The sequence below is a fragment of the Malaclemys terrapin genome, chromosome 2, assembly GCF_027887155.1.
Source record: "Malaclemys terrapin pileata isolate rMalTer1 chromosome 2, rMalTer1.hap1, whole genome shotgun sequence".
In the NCBI taxonomy this organism is placed as follows: domain Eukaryota; kingdom Metazoa; phylum Chordata; order Testudines; family Emydidae; genus Malaclemys; species Malaclemys terrapin.
In genome coordinates, this window is record NC_071506.1 from 174,668,955 (window position 1) to 174,685,748 (window position 16,794).

The window sequence follows — 16,794 nt, forward strand, 5'->3', positions numbered from 1 at the left end:
ACAAGTCCATGTAGGGTTTTAATAAACAGGAATGGGTATTTTGAACTGGAGCCTGAAATGAATGGGGAGACAGTGGAACTATTTGAGGAAAGTGAGGAGATGAAGTGGTGCTGCTTTGTACATGAAGAATAGGAAAGCATCAGCCATCTCTGTGCTGGAATCGGGAGAGCTGGGACTTGGTTAGGCCATGGCTAATGGAGTTGCAGTAGTTATGGCGATAACATGGATGAGGGTTTCAGCAGAAGTGGAGTAAAGACAGTAGCATTCATGGGCATTGTTGTGGAGGTAGTGATTTGTCTCCTGATTGAGATAAATCAGTCATGCCTTCAAGTAAATTACTTCAACTGGAGTAAGAAACAACCGTCGTAACAAAATGAACTAAGTTAGCACAGCATTAGGGCCCTTATTCTATACTGCAGCAAGTCCGCTCCATTCCTATGTTCATTCTCCAACTCCACCTGCAGATAACAAGACTTTGTGCCAGATCTTAAATCTGTTAAAGGGGTGAGTAACTGGATAGTCAGTCACTACAGTGATAAGGCAGATTTTCAGGAGAAGAAGGGAGTTCGGAGTCAATGATGATTCCAGAGTTATGGACAACAAAGGTAAATGGGAGGCATGAGTTGAGCAGGACAGGAAAGGAGATGGAACAGTGGTTGAAGACGCCCTTCTTGCCACAGAGAAGAGCTGCTGTCTTTGAGATGGTTAGCTTATGGAATTAGAGTTTGGACATACTACACGCTGTTTGGTACAGCCTTTAGAAAATTCGGAAATAAGGCATACTGCACATAGAGGCTATTCTTCAGGGCCTGCTCTGGACCTCTAATCCTCACCCAACAGAAAATGCTTGACAGCACCAGGAAATGATGAAACATCTAAACTATGGAAAAATTATTGACTGGACACCTTCATTGGGGTACTTGTTGCACAAGGAAAAATTAATGACATAAAAGTAAACTTGATCTGATAAGAACCCAGAAGTTTCAGTAGCAAATGGCTGTCTGTGTCCTGGCCACAAGAAAACAGTCCAACCAGTATCAGAGTGGATAGTAAGGTGGAAAAAACACAGAACTCTCCTCTGCTCTCTTGCCTTGCTTTTCTTTGGTCCTCATTAAATAATGGGGAATTGTATGGCTCCCTCCTGCAGAGGGTAAATTTACGAATTTAAGTGCCTGGGAACAGTGTTTCCTTGGGGTCTGCAAACTGTTCTTATGTTCAGATTAACATTTGAGAAGATTTGCTGATCTTCACCTAACATTATTTTAGATTGTGGTTGTGGCCAAAGGGTGCTAGACACTTTCCAGACCCGAGAAGAAGACACAATCGCTGCCCTGAAAAGTTTACAATCTGTTGTGTTAGTTTATACATAGTTTCTAATTTTCATCCTTATCAGTTGTTAATATTATTGAAGAGTAATGGAAAGGGGGAAAGGATAAGTAAACAGTCTGTTCGTTGTCATAGCAAACTTATTGTAGATAGTCCCTTTCCCAACAGTTAGGCAAACCATGAAGTGTTCCAGACCTTAGCATAAAAGAGCCATTCATTGTTCACTAATTTATTCACAGCTATTTATTTTTGCAGCCACATGTTTTTCTGATGACTGTTGAGATAAGGAAAGGTAGAAGTCTGTAGACAGCTCTTTACTGGAAATATGTGAAGACTTAAAAAAAAAAAAAAAAAAAAAAAAAAGCATTACAGTAAAAGTGATAATCATGCAAGTAATACTATCACTTAACTCTTTGTGTGACAGTTCTGATTTTTTTTAAAAACTTCGCATAGATAAATTCCCCATATATTGATAGGGCTTGGAAAATCCACTCATTCCCTTGCCATGCCTTTCTCCAGAACTTGATAAGGACCTTTTAGAAACTGAAAATAACTTTCCAAATGTCATCTGAATACAACAGATGCAATGCTGTCCACTAGCAGCCCCAGTGTATCTATGCATCCGAAGAAGTGGGCTGTAGTCCACGAAAGCTTATGCTCTAATAAATTTGTTAGTCTCTAAGGTGCCACAAGTACTCCTGTTCTTCTTTTTGTGTATCTACTGGTGCTCATAGCTCTGTAAGCAGCAGCTGCGCAAAGATGAGAAGGCACTGATCAGTTTTACTTCTGCTATTTAGATCCTTGAGGGCAAAAGTGTCAGAACTGTTATGAATCACGTTGACCTCCCACTGCTTCTGGGAACAGCCCTGATAAGTTGTGAAGGCGGATTGGTGATCATGGGTGGCGGGTATCAAAGGCAGGGGAAGTCTAAGCCTACCCAAACTGCCTGCGTAGCCCTGCCCACACTCCACCCCAGTCCCCCTCCTGCTTCCCGCCGTGCTCTGCTGTGGCTCTTCCTTCCTTCCCATGTGGCTGGGGCCCTGGGCCAGTGGCACTGGAACTGGGGGGTCAGGGGTTTATACCCTCCCACTTTTTGACCCCTCTTCCCACCCCCCCCCAAGGCTCCACCTCCGGCCAGGCCAGCATGGAGCCTGGCTGGGGAGCCCGGGCAGCTGTGGGGAGCTGCAGGAGACCCTCCACCTGCGCGGGGGGGGGAGGGGAGGGGGGCTGAGAGCAGCCCCCGGCCTGTGTCCCCGTCCCCCAGGCTCCACAGCTACCCGGGGTAGGAGGAGGGTCCGCGACTTCACGCCAGCTGCCTGTGCAGCTCTCCCTGATCAATCTTAGGCCGGGGTGGGGGGCCTTAGAGCCGCAGCCTGGCCATGGCGAGAGCCTTGTGGGGAGCTGGGGTCCCTCCACCTGCCCTGGACGGGGGGGCCTGGGACATGGGGAGGGACCTGCTTTTGCCTCCACCTTGGGTGGGGGCCCCTGGCCCCCCCCACTTTTGGGAGGGCTCCAGCGCCCTTGCCCCAGGCTGGGGCTACTGGGAGCCAGTCTGTAGCCAGGGACTCTGAGCAGTGGGAGCCGGTGCTCGTGCCGCCTGCCCACCCGGCGTTCCAGGGCTGGGGTCCGCGCTGCCTGCCCACCCGCTGAGTGCTCTGGGGATGGGGGGGGTCGCTCGGGCGGCCTGGGGCTGTCGGGGGGCGAGGGGGGCTCTGGGCTCCAGTGGGAGAAGGGGGATGGGCAGGCCGGCCAGGGGCTAGCCTCCCCAAGCCTGCGATTCACCCGCTGCCCACGCTGGTGACATTCTTGGGAGGTGAAGATACGAACAGTGGAGGGCAGAGGAATAGAGAACAATGGAGAGCCTTCCACATTGCCTCTCGTGGCAGCCCAGAGGGGATGAGGGCAGGATTCAAAAAGGATTAGACGCTTAGATTAGTAATGGTAACCTCTGACATTACATTAGCTAGGCTTTTAGAAAGGGAGATAAAGCCCGAGCCGCAGTGTCTACCCAGCTATTTTTGGAGTGGTAGCCTGAGCCCTGCAGGCCCGTGTCTATCGACCTGGGCTCTGAGACTCACTGCTGCATGCTGTATCCTAAAGGGCCTGATCGGACACTATTGAAGCCAATGGGTGTTTTGTTCTGATTTGACTGGGAGCAAAATTGGTCCCTAACTGCCGATACCTCAAATGAAACTTTCCTGGTGAGCAAATTATTTTATAATTATCTACAGCAGTGCTCATTGGGCCTTCCTGTGCAGCACTAAGTACTGACCACTGTCAGACAGGAATTACCATAGTAGACCCAACCAGTGGTCCTGTGCGCCTATTTACCTACTGTGCTGTAACTTATGGAGATCACCATCGTGCTAAAAAGTAGTGATAGTGGGCATACTAGGTAAAAGCTCAATGTACAAAGTCAAGGTGACTCCTGGTTTTATATATTCAGAGAGTATCTTGGAAAAACTTCTGAGAGGCTGTTAGAGGAGAGGCCTTCATTATTCTGAAAAGTCGCAGTGGCATGCTATATCGGCATTAGGCTCTGCCCAAGTGCATAGGCGCCAACTCCATGGGTACTCCGGGGCTGGAGCACCCACGGGGAAAAATTGGTGGGTGCTCAGCACCCACCGGCAGCTCCCTGTGACCCTGCCTCCCTGCTCCAGCTCGCCTCCGCCTCCTCCGCGAGCGCGCTGCCACATCCTGCTTCTCCCCCTCCCTCCCAGCACTTGCACCACAAAACAGCTGATTTGCGGGACAGGGAGGAAGGAGGGAGGAGGGGGAACGTGTCGCACTGGAGGAAGAGGCGGGGCCAGGGTGGGGATTTGGGGAAGGGATCCAATGGGGCAGGGAGGGGGTGGAGTTAGGACAGAAACCTTGGGGATGGGGTTGGAATGGGGGCGGGGCCAGGGGCGGGAATGAGGTAGAGTTGGGGTGGGGAAAGGGGCAGGGGGGTGCGGGCACCCACCGGCGCCGGAGAAAGTTGGTGCCTATGCCCAAGTGACCTGGCAATCTATAGCTGGAATTAATTTACAGATCTGATTTGTTTTTTGTAGACTGTGCCAAAAAGTACTAAAGAAACTCTGTGTGAGAATATTCATCAGAACAAGGAAATAAGTGATACTGAAATGGCAGACTTTGGAGGTAAGACCTTTTTATAACACTTGATTTTAATTACAGAAGAATTACTGTGTAGTTTTCCCCCCCACTAAGGTCTAAATATTCATTTAGTCCAATCTTAACCGGGACATATACTGACAACATAATTGATGTATGTATATACATATTGTATCCTTATACTATATCCTGATCACCACAGTGAATATTGTACTGTAACGGCCATGATATTTGCTATGGGGTACCACCTTTCTTATAAGGCTTGGCCAAGAAGTTTTTTTTTTCTTTGCAGAAAATCCATTATTGTAAGAATGTCAAAGTAAAGTGGATAGTTTTTAATGCATTTTTCATTCTTCTAACTTTAAATGGGCTTGGCTAATGTGGGGTAATCAGTTGGGTATTTTCAGGAGAAATTTTGAGGCCCATATTCAGCCCTAGTGTAACTGGGTGCAACTCTGTTGACTTCAGTGGAGTGGCATAGATTTCCACCAGGGCTGAACTTATCATAAGCATCAATACTAAGATAACTTTTTAAAAAGTAATTCCTATGCATGCATGATTAGTTCTTTTTTTTAAAATCAATTTTTAGCACAAATTTGATATTGTTGACTAAAGTCAGTGTTTTCTAACAGATAAGTTACTGAAGCTATTTCCTATTTTAAATATAAGAAATATTTTTAGGTTTTTCACATAACACAGAGAGGTTAGAGTTGGTAAATAGATTTTCAGTGACAATCACTGCATATTACATTCATTGCTAATAGTTATTTATTGCAACTTGCTCTGTTGCAACTGTAACAATGAAATTTATGAAAGGTTTCAGAGTAGCAGCCATGTTAGTCTGTATCCGCAAAAAGAACAGGAGTACTTGTGGCACCTTAGAGACCAACAAATTTATTAGAGCATAAGCTTTCGTGGACTACAGCCCACTTCTTCTGTAGTCCACGAAAGCTTATGCTCCAATAAATTTGTTAGTCTCTAAGGTGCCACAAGTACTCCTGTTCTTTTAATGAAATGTATGAGTGTGTAAAAAAACTAATACCAAAAATCTGCATTTTAACATTCTTTATAAAAATAATTCCACAATGGTGTACTTTGTCACAAATAATTTTTTTTTGGTTCTGAAAATTAAAACTTTATATTTTACCATAAATCTTGAAAATCTATAAACTATCACAACTCAGTTTCACCATTATTGCTTTACTCTGATATATTGTATGTACATAGACAGTCGAGAAATAAACATTACATTAGACTCATAGACTTTAAGGCCAGAAGGGAACATCATGATCATCTAGTCTGACCTCTTTCACATTGCAGGGCACAAAACCTCACCCACCCACTCCTGTAATAGACCCATAACCTCTGGCTGAGTTACTGAAGTCCTCAAGTCATGATTTAAAGACTTCAAGTTTCAGAGGATCCACCATTTATTCTAGTTCAAACCTGCAAGTGACCCAGGCCCCATTCTGCAGAGAAAGGTGAAAACCCCCCAGAGTCTCTGTCAATCTGACTTGAGGGAAAATTGCTTCTCAACCCCAAATATGGTAATCAGTTAGACCCTGAGCATGTCAGCAGGATCCACCAGCCAGACACTTGGGAAAGAATTCACTGTACAGTATTAACTCAGAGCTCTCTCCATCAAGGGCCCCATCTCCAGCCAATGGAGATATCTGCTGCTAGCAGTTGCAGATGGGCCACATACCATTGTCTGCAACCTCCTCATACCATCCCTTCTATAAACTTATTATGCTCAGTTTTGAAACCAATTAGGGTTTGTTTTGCCCCCACTTCTCCCTTTGGAAGGCTGTTCCTGAATTCATTCCTCTTGATGGTTGGAAATCTTCATCTAATTTCGAGTCTAAACTTGTTGATGGCCAGTTTATCTGCATTTTCTCTTCTGCTGACATGGACCCTTAACTTAAATAACTCCCTGCTATTGTTCCCTCTGATGTATTTACAGAGAGCAGTCATCTCTCCTCTCATCCTTCATTTGGGTAAGGTAAACAAGCCAAGCTCCTTGAGTCTTCTCTTGTAAGATAGGTTTTCCATTTCTCTGCTATCCTTGTAACCCTTCTCTGCACCTGTTTGTTTGAATTCATCTTTCTTAAACATGGGAGACCAGAATTACACACAGTATTCAAGATGAGATCTCACAAGTGCCTCAAATCTCATCAAAATAATGGTACTAACACTTCTCTGTCTTTACTAGAAATACCTCATCTGATGCATCCTACGATTGCATTAGCCTTTTTCATGGCCGCATCACACTGGTGGCACATAGTCATCCTGTGATTGCCCAATACCCCCAGGTCTTTTGCCCTCCTCTGTCACTTCCAACTGATAAGTCCCCAATTTAAAATTCTTGTTGTTAGTTCCTAAATGCATTACCTTGCACTTTGAACTATTTAATTTCATCCCATTTCTATTACTCCATTTTTCAAGGTTGTCCAGATCTTTTTACATATTCCAGTCCTCCTCCTTGTTGGCAATACCTCCCAACTTTGTGTTATCTGCAAATTTTATTTGCACTCTCTCACTTTTTGTGCCAAGGTCAGTAATAAAACTGTTAAATAAGATTGGTCCCAAAACCAATCCCTGAGGGACTCCAACAGTAACCTCCCTCCAGCCTGACACTTCACCTTTCAGTCTGACCTGTTGTTGTGTCCCCTTTAACCAGTTCCTTATCCACCTTTCAATTCCCATATTCATCCTCTTCTCCAATTTAAATAATAATTTCCCATGTGGAACTGTATCAAATGCCTTCCTGAAATCCAGGTAGATTAGATCTACTGCATTTCCTTTGTCTAAAAAATTAGTTATCTTCTCAAAGAAAGAGATCAGGTTGGTCTGACACAATCCACCTTCTGTAAAACCTTTTTGTATTTTATCCCAATTACCATTTACCTCTATGTTCTTAACTACTTTCTCTTTCAAAATTTGTTCTAAGATCTTGCATACAATTGAGGTTAAACTAACAGGCTTGTAGTTTCCTGGATCACTTTTTTTCCCCTTTCTTAAAAATAGGTACTATATTAGCAATTCTCCAGCCATTGGGTACAACCCCCGAGTTTACAAATTCATTAAAAATCCTTGCTATTGGGCTTGCAACTTCATGAGCCAGTTCCTTTTAATATTCTTGGATGAAGATTGTGCCTTTTTACTTCTTCTCCATCCCTGATTGCTCCCATTAAGCTGTTTGAGAATGACTTCAACCTTGGATGTGATAGTAATTTCTCTTTCCACATCCTCATTTCCATTAGCCACTACCCCATAGCTCTTCATTACCCTTATTAAAAACTGAGGCAAAGTATTCATTTAGGTATAGGGTCATGCCTAGATAATCTTTAATCTCCATCCTGTCCTCAGTGCTTAGTGGTCCCACTTCTTTCCCTGTTTCCTTTTTATTTATATGGCTAAAGAACCTTTTACTATTGGTTTTAATTTCAGTTGCAAGGTCTAACACTGCTTGGCTTTTGGCAGTTCTCACTTTAACCCTACACTTTATGACCTTCAAGAGAGAGCTTTCCTTATTAATCCATCCCATCTTCCATTCCTTGCAGGCTTTCTGATTCCTCTTAATCACCTGTTGGAGATGCTTGTTCATCCTGTTTGGTCTGCAACCTTTCCTATGAATTTTTTTCCCTTTGCTTGGGATGCAGACTTCAAATAGCTTCTGCAACTTTGACTTAAAGTAATTCCAAGCCTCCTCCACATTCAGATCCTGTCCATTTCCCTTATTACTTTGCTTAATTTTTTAAAGTTTGACCTTTTGAAATCAAGGACCCTAATTGCTGACCTATTTTTGTTTCTTTTCATTTAGTTTAAACTGAATTACTCATGATCTCTTGAACCAAGATTGTCTTGTACAACCAGTTCTTCTATGAGGACCATCCAATTTATTATATTAAATCTAAAATGTTGTTTTGGTGAAGAAATCTGTAAGCTATCAAATCCAGGAATATCTGGGCCCTACCATTATTAGTAGTACTCATCCTTCAATCTATATCTGGGAAGTTAAAGTCATCCATAATCACACAATTCCCTGTGATATTTATTTCATTAAAGATATCAAAGGTCACTATTCATATCCCAGATTGGATCCTGGGAGTGTTTGGAGTATGTTACAGACTATCACAGTGGAGCCTGTGTTAGTTTTCTTTCCCAAAGTGATTTTTGACCCAAACAGATACCACTTTATCCATTCCATCACTTTTAATTTCTTTACAGTCTACCTTGTCATTAATGTACAATGCTGCTGCTCCACCATTACCTTTATTTCTGCCTTTTCTGAACAGCACATTCCCATCCATAACTGTACTCCAGTCATGACTACTATTCCACCATGTTTCTGTTATTCCTATAATATCTGGTTTTACTGCACTGGAAGTTATAGTTCCTCCATTTTGTTACCCAGGATCCTTGTATTGGTGTACAGATATCTTCGTTGTTTGTACTTGGCTTCACCCAGATTCCTCACCCAATTAGGTACAGTCATTCTACTGCCAGTATCGCCTGCCCGACAGTGCCAATACCACTGACAGTAACAATCTTTTCCTCTTGACGTCCATTCTCTGACCCTCTGTGGTTCCGTTCTCCATTGCTGGGTCCTCTCTATAATTTTCCTCCCACTCAATCTCCATCAGGCATGGAGATTACATGAGCATCTCCTAGCAGTCTACCAATTTAAAGCTCTTTTAATCAGTTGTGCCAACCTCCATCTCAGCAGTCTATTTCCCTCCCTACTCAGGTGGAGTCTATCCCATGAACTGTCCTCTGTCCAGGAATGGCTCCCAGTGGTTGAACATCCCAAAGCCCTTCTTATAGCCCCACTTCCTCGAGCCATCTGTTAATCATCATAATCTTGTCTGTCTCTCCTTGATTCTCCTCCTCTAGGGACAGGTAGAATCCCACTGAAGATCACCTGAGCCTCCATTTCTTTAAGTGTCTTCCCCAGCTTGGCATAGTCTCCACTGATACGTTCCAGTGAGAATCTGGCTGTGTCGTTTGTTTCCTTGTAAAGATAATCAGTGGATTCTTTCCTGCTCCAATTCGGATCCTCTTCAGCCTCCTGTCCACATCCCATATATTAACTCCCAGTAGCCAGCACACCCTTCTGTTATTCAGATCAGCTCTGGTGACAGGCCTGTCTGTTCTTCTTGGTAGGGAGTCCCCAGTCATGTAGACCTGCCTCTTCCTAGTGCAGCTCTCTGGCCTTCCTCTTTCTGTTCTTTCTGGCTGCAAGCCCTCTTGTCTTTTGTTCTCACATGCAATCTTCTGCAACTCATCCTCTGTCCTTCTGGAGCTCTGAACTCTGGCTGTCTCCATTGACTCTTCCCCTCTTCTTTTAGGACTAGCCGCCTTTTTCTTCTTCCTTGCCCTCCCACCTTCTGTTACTGCCTGCTACGCCTCTTCTTAATTTTCCAACTCAGTAAATCTATCCCTGAGCATTATTTTTCCTTCACTATCCTGTCTTTTTTCCTCTGCCTGATACTTTTATCACATGCTTCTACTGGCCACTTTCCTCATCCAGCAATCCACCCTCAAAGTTCCCCCGTCCAGCTTGTATCTGCAAGTTTTGAGGTTTCCCGTTCAACCTCCACTTGCCTTCCTTCCATCATCTGCTCAAGTTCCCTTCAAAACTCAACCATAGTTTCTGCCTGGATCTCCAAGCCTCCAATCTTCTCTTCCATTTGATCTATCAGGCAGCATTTTACACCAAACAAAGCACCTTTCAGGTACCCGCTCCAGGATAATGTACATCCCTCAGCTTCCACATCTAGTCATCCACATTCTCTTCCATTCCTTGGCTCACTAGTCCTTCTGCCTCTGTAGCCTGTCATAGCCTTCCCACCTATGCTCAGCGACAGAGAGAGAAACACACACATGTTCTCCTCTTTCCTCCCACCCCCAATTCCTCCTACAAATTCCCACTCAAACTCCCCTGTTCCCAGCTCTGTTTGCTGGCTTCCTGCATATGATTAGACCAGTGATACTCAGACCAAAGTGGTTCAGAAGCCAAATTAGTGACCAGCATTATCCAAAAGGGCCACAGTAGTATGAATTCATTGTTTCATTTACTAGAGTACTATTCATATTTAAACAGTATGACAGGGGAAATACTTAGAGAGTATACACACACACACACACACACACACACACACTTACAGCAAATATGTTAACTTAGTGCAAATTGATAACTTAATTGGTTAATAACATAGTTATTAACCAATCAGGATGCTTTACTAAGTCACATTGTGTTTTAATATCATGTGTTGCAAAGAGCTGCATTAAAGAGCCACTTGCAACTCACAAGCTGCAGTCTGAGTATCACTGCATTGGTCTACCTTACATTGAAATGCTGTTATATTTTTCTTCAAACACTTCAACTAAAACAGAACGAAAATATTCACTTGTGACTGTCTGTTTTCTTCTGCCTTTAAAGTAAAACGTAAAAAGTCAGTAAAAAGTAAATCACTTTTTGATGTTCAGGGGACTGATGTTCAGGGACTGAATCTCACTTTTGAAAGTTAGCCTACAGAGCACTTTCACGATTCATTTTCACTTTGCTTCCGAGCAGACTTACAGTCTAACTGCAACCAATCGTTAGAGGAATCTCACTGGGGAAGTCTTGGCTCCATGAAGCAGATCCCATCTCTGCAAAATCTCCATGAGGAATCCATAAGAAACAGCACTCTTCTAGTGTGTTCTATGAATGCAAACAGTTTGGCCATCTCTGATCAGGTACTGAGTCCCCCTGAAAATGGAAGACCAGATGCTTCTATAACGGAATCTGCCAATCATTTCAAAAGGACAGCACTGGCAAAAGAAGGCATTGAAATGGCACAAAGTGGAACTGCCACTTTTTCTTCACCAAAACAAAATGACTCATCAGAACCAATTTCAACACAAAGTTCCCTTGCAGTCTGATGCATCACATCTTCTGTTCTGAGAAACAGCAGTACTATGATATACTGAAGGCAGACTGCTCAAAGAACAATTCAAGATACTAATATAAAGACTTGAGCAACTGGAACCTTTTTCATACTGGGAAGTAGCCAGAAGTACAGATCTAGAAAGGCAGATGAGATGGCCTTTAGGAAAGCAGATATCCTGGTTACAATTGGCTTGTGAGAGATGAACAATTTTGATACACAATATCTTCTGGGGAATGGCTGAATTCCTGATTTTATGCGAGCCGTTTAAGGGGTATTGAACGAAGAGGCAGTAGGGGGTGTAGCCACTTTGAGGGCCAAGGTGGAATAACTATCATCTGCCTCCCCCTGTTCAGAGTCACCCTGTCTTCCTGTCTGCACTCTTCACGTGAGTAATCATCTCCTACTGCCTGGCCCTACCCTGTAATCCACCTGTCACGACAGCAGATGGGTGGCTGTGGAGACTTAGAGAGGACTTTGGCATGGAGATCATAGCAGCTCTTGCTGAAGAAGTAGCCAATGGGCAATAGCAGCTGGGCAGTGAGAAGGAGGCTATTCACCTGCTGAGGAGAGGCTAGTTGAAGGGGCAAGGACTATTTTGAAGAGGATGTGAGAGAGGGCACTAGACCAAAGATGGGGATGGGTTTTGGGGGATCAGATGGGCAAAGCAGCCAGGATGAATAATCATCCTTTGGGTAACATGACAGGTCTCCGAGATATCACAAGTCTGTTTTCAATATGCACATTTCAAACTGCTTTAAAGAAAATAACTTGTTTCTCAAAATTACTGCTACAAATTGCCAAAATTCCAGTTAGAGACGTTTGCCTTAGGGTAGCCTTTTTTCCCAAATCCACTTTTTGGAAGAAAATGGGTGAAGTTCTCTGTACTTGTATTTTGAACTATTTCTCCTTTTCTCAAATGGTTTGTTTTATTTATACAAAAAGTGATTTTTTCCTAATTTGTTTTTGATATTGAAACATTTTAATGAACTCTCAATGAGTGTGGTGGTCTCTAAATTACAGTTTTCCTTTTTAAGATCAATCTTCATTTTGAAAATGTACATCTACCTATAGTTTTCACAGGGAAAGGGGCATATTTGAAATTCACTATATATGGACAAAATATATTTTATTTATACAGAGGAGTTTTGCTGATTATTTAATTTTTATTATTTGTATGAGTTGAAGTGAATTGTTCTAAAGGAATATGGTCATCTAATAAATTCAGGTTTTTTTATATGAATTGTAAAAATGTTTTAAAAGTTCAAACTTTATTTTATTAAAGAACGTTCTGGTTGCACACACAGGGGGCAATAACATTTTTAAATGTTGTTGGTAATATCTAAAATACTAGACAAATCTACCACAAGCACACTAGTTGCAGTCCAGCTGTAAGCAAACTGTTCCCTGACTGTGCTACATCCATTTGACTTAGTGGAAAGAGCAAAGGCCTGGGATTCAGGAGACCTGGGTTCTGTTTCCGGTTATGCCAGTGGCCTACTTGGTGACCTTGGGCAAGTCATTTCCCCCCTCCGTACCTCAGTTTTCCCCTCTGTCAAATAGGGATAATGGCGCTGGCCTCTGTAGTAAAGTGCTTTGAGATCTACTGATGAAAAGTGCCCTTACAAGAGCTAGGCATTATTATTAGGTATACTTTGAGGCCACTTTTTTCTTTAAGACAAACACAGAACGAACAACTAATGAAGTTGTAGAGTCACGGATGGGTTAATTTCATTCTAACGTTTTCCTATGTTTTCTCATTTAATATTTTTATTTTGTACTTTTGGGGATATTTTAGTCTTAATTTCATATAAATACATAAAAACAGGAAATGACACCAGTCAGGCATCTATGGCCTGTCATGGCTTCCTGCACTCCTTTTCAGATCTAGTTTTAAAAAATGCTCTTGTCAACTCAAATACCTGCACAGACACTGGAATAAAGAGGGATGTTTTCTGGCAAGTATTTTGTTCTCCTGAGATACCAAACTAGATGGTCTGAAGCTGCACTGGCTTTCAATTAATTTCCAGATGCAGCTCAATGGGTTGGCTTAGTTTAACCTTATATGGTTTGAGTACTGGCTATTAGAGATTATCTGTGTCCTTGTGCTCCATCCTGATAGATAGTTAATAATACTGTCAACCAGCTAATCTTATTATTTTTTCTACTACAGGAACATAATCCAGATCTGGGCCACATTGTGATACTAGGTTTGTACGTCTAGGGCTGATGGCATATACTCAAAAGAAGCCCCCCTCGATTTTCAGTATTGAGAGTCCCAACCATTCAAAAACCATGAGCCAGATGCCCCAAAATCATGATATTTTAAAAATATTACATTTTGCATTCTATTTATTTGCCTTCTGGTTCTTGAGCTTTCACATTTTCTAGCTTTTCTCTGCAATCAGGAGGGCTAGAAACAAATTTCTAAAATGCAAGCTGAGATTCTCACATAGTCACATGTCTCCAGGTGCTCATGGTTTTAAAATAACTCATTTAATGAACAACAAGAAATAACTTATAAACACAATAGTACTGGTATAATCTAGCTAGCCATATTGTCTCTCTTAGTCTTTGCAACTGGTCTCTTTGCGAATAGCGTAGCTGAATTCGACGTATCGGAGCCGACGTACCCCGTTGTGAGGACGGCAGCAAATCGACCTCCGCGGCTCCCCCGTCGACGGCGCTTACTCCTACCTCCGCTGGTGGAGTAGAAGCGTCGATTCGGGGATCGACTGTCGCGTCCCAACGAGATGTGACAATTCGATCCCCAAGAGACCGATTTCTACCCGCCGATTCAGGTGGGGAGTGTAGACCTGCCCTCAGTAACTCAGATATGGCTTTGCACTGTAGCTGCTCACACTCAGGCTAGGCTGATTGAGATGCTCAGACCCAGGTGCCAAGCACCCAAGTTAACTCTGCAGGGAAGCCATACCTGTAGCATCCTGTATGGTGTGTGTCAGGGTCAAACTTCCTGATGAAACTTCCCCCTTTGTAGTACTCAGGCCCACTGCAATGCCTGTTTACTCAGTCTTTGGCTTGAGGAGGTGGATTCAGATGAGTTGTTTCTGGGATGGTGTCTTTGGGTTTTTTTGTTAATCTATCCACGATTTGTGACCGTATGTTGTAGTTGTGCCTGGCAGTATGATCAGGTATATATTATGAACAGAAAAGTATTTTCAACACTTGGGGGGGAAGTACACGTCAAGTTAATAATATAATAGCTTTTCTTTAACATCAACTACATGGAAAACAGTTTTGGTACGTAGACAAATGTGCTCAATCCAGGGGTAACTAGATGAAATGGAGTGGCCTCTGATATACAGGGGTTAGAGTAGATAATATAATGGTCCCTTCTGGCCTTAAAAATCTATTAATCTAAATCTAAGAACAGGGAAACTATTGAAGTGATCCTCTCCTCCAGTCGTTCGTGCGGTATCCGTTTGAGACAATCACCTAGGTTGGAAACGCATGGTGAGCTCATGGTAGCTTTGTCATTGTGCCACAGTTAAAAAAAAAAAAAAAAAAAAAAAAAAATCCGTGCGTATTTGTAATACAAGTAGAAATCTTACTTGCTGTTAGGTTTTTCCGTTGCTATCGTGATTCTGCAAAACTGTAAAAACGGTAATAACTTCCTGCAATGGAAACAGCCCCTAACACACAACAAAACAAAAGTGTTCTACACCTGCTCAGCAATCCAGGCTCTCTGGATCCATTCATGTTTTCATTTTTATTAAATGAATAGAAAAATCTCTTCTCTTATGGGGGAGTCTAACAAACCCTGATTTTGTGTAAGGCTATCACTGCAGGAAAAATATTTGATTCTCTCTCCTTCCAAAAATTACTTCCAACTTAAAAATCCGTGATTCTTAGCAGGCAACAAATTGATCTATGTCAGTAAAATCTTTCTATCCATCAAGTCATTTCATTGTATCATACTCTGAAGATAGAGGTTTAAGAGTGATTAACTTTTGTTCTTTAATTTGCCTGTTTGCTGCTTGTAATCCATTGCTGAAAGCATATTTCATGAGTGTTGTTCAGTCTTTCCTGAAGGAAAGTGGTTTTGAAATGTCTACATGTGCTGTATTAAGAGAGAAGTTGTTCCGCTCATCCAGTATAGTTCAGTGCAAACAGGAATGGACAACTTCTAAATCGGGAATAAGTCACTGTCAAGGAGATTAGCCATTCCAGAGGGATTCTCTGTACCAGCGGTGGGCAAACTTTTTGGCCCAAAGGCCACATCTGGGTATGGAAATTGTATGGTGGGCCATGAATACTCACAAAATTGGGGGTTGGGAGGCGGTGAGGGCTCCAGCTGGGGGTGTGGGCTCTGGAGTGAAGCCAGAAATGAGGAGTTCAGGGTGCAGGAGGGGGCTCCGGGCTGAGGCAGGGGGTTGGGGTGTGGAGGGGGGGTACGACTCCAGCTGGGGGTGTGGGCTCTGGGGTGGGGCTGGGGATGAGGGGTTGGGGGTGCAGGAGGGTGCTCCGGGCTGGGACTGAAGGGTTCAGAGGGTGGGAGGGGGATCAGGGCTGGGGCAGAGGGTTGGGGCACGGGAGGGGATCAGGCTCTGGGTGGTGCTTACCTCAAGCAGCTCCCGGAAGCAGCAGCATGTCTCCCCTCCGACTCCAATGCAGTGGCGTGGCCAGGCAGCTCCCTTTGGCCGCAGTTCCTGACTAATGGGAGCTGCAGAGGTGATGCTTGGGGCAGGGGCAGCATGCAGAGCCCCCTGGCTGCCTCTGCATGTAGGAGCTGGAGGGGGGACATGCTGCTGCTTCCAGGAGCCATGCAGAGCGGGGCATGCCCCCAGCCCTGCTCCCTGGCTGGAGTGCCGGAGTGGGGCAAGCCCTGGACCCTGCTCCCTGGCGGGAGCTCGAGGGCCAGAATAAAACATCTGAAGGGCCGGATGCGGCCCCTGGGCCATAGTTTTCCCACCCCTACTCTATACAGAGCTATGGTGAAGATTCAGTCTTCAGGGTCCTTTTAAGAATCGGCTGCATTAGATGGTGGGGAAAGTCTTCTACAACTTCTAAACAATTGTTGAATAGAAATTGAGTGCTTTTCTGAATGCCGAGCAACCCCAACCTCCCTTTTGGTCAACCAAAAAAATTATTTTGAATGACTGTGGCCTTGTTACAGATGGAACAGAAGCTGGATTTGATTCCATCTTCTGTACCCGACCTATGGACCATGGGAAAGAAATGATCTAAATTCTCCATTTTTTTTTTCTACAAAAAGAGAGTGCGCAGCAAGTAAACTTGCCTCTCCCCAGGCCCAAACAGTTTCAAGATAATGTTTCTTTACATTGAAGAATCAAGACTTTGGAAAATACTAAAAATGATGATCTATGCTTTGTAAATCTTCCCCTTCTCTCTCCATACACTTCTTAACCTTTTGAACGGTGTCACAGTGGTTTGTTTCTGT

At 43.6% G+C, this 16,794-nt stretch overlaps 1 protein-coding gene across 3 annotated transcripts in view; it reads left to right on the top strand.

Moving 5' to 3' along the window:
- The window catches only part of ZDHHC11B (zinc finger DHHC-type containing 11B), a 92,804-nt gene extending 80,195 nt beyond the window's left edge, over positions 1–12,609 (top strand). For all 3 annotated transcript variants that reach the window (XM_054018609.1, XM_054018611.1, XM_054018608.1), the window contains exons 10-11: positions 4,377–4,464; positions 11,018–12,609. In XM_054018609.1, coding sequence (XP_053874584.1) covers positions 4,377–4,464; positions 11,018–11,367 — 438 coding nt within the window. In that variant the 3' untranslated portion in view covers positions 11,368–12,609. The remainder of the gene's footprint in view (positions 1–4,376; positions 4,465–11,017) is intronic.
- The last annotated feature ends 4,185 nt before the right edge of the window (positions 12,610–16,794 follow it).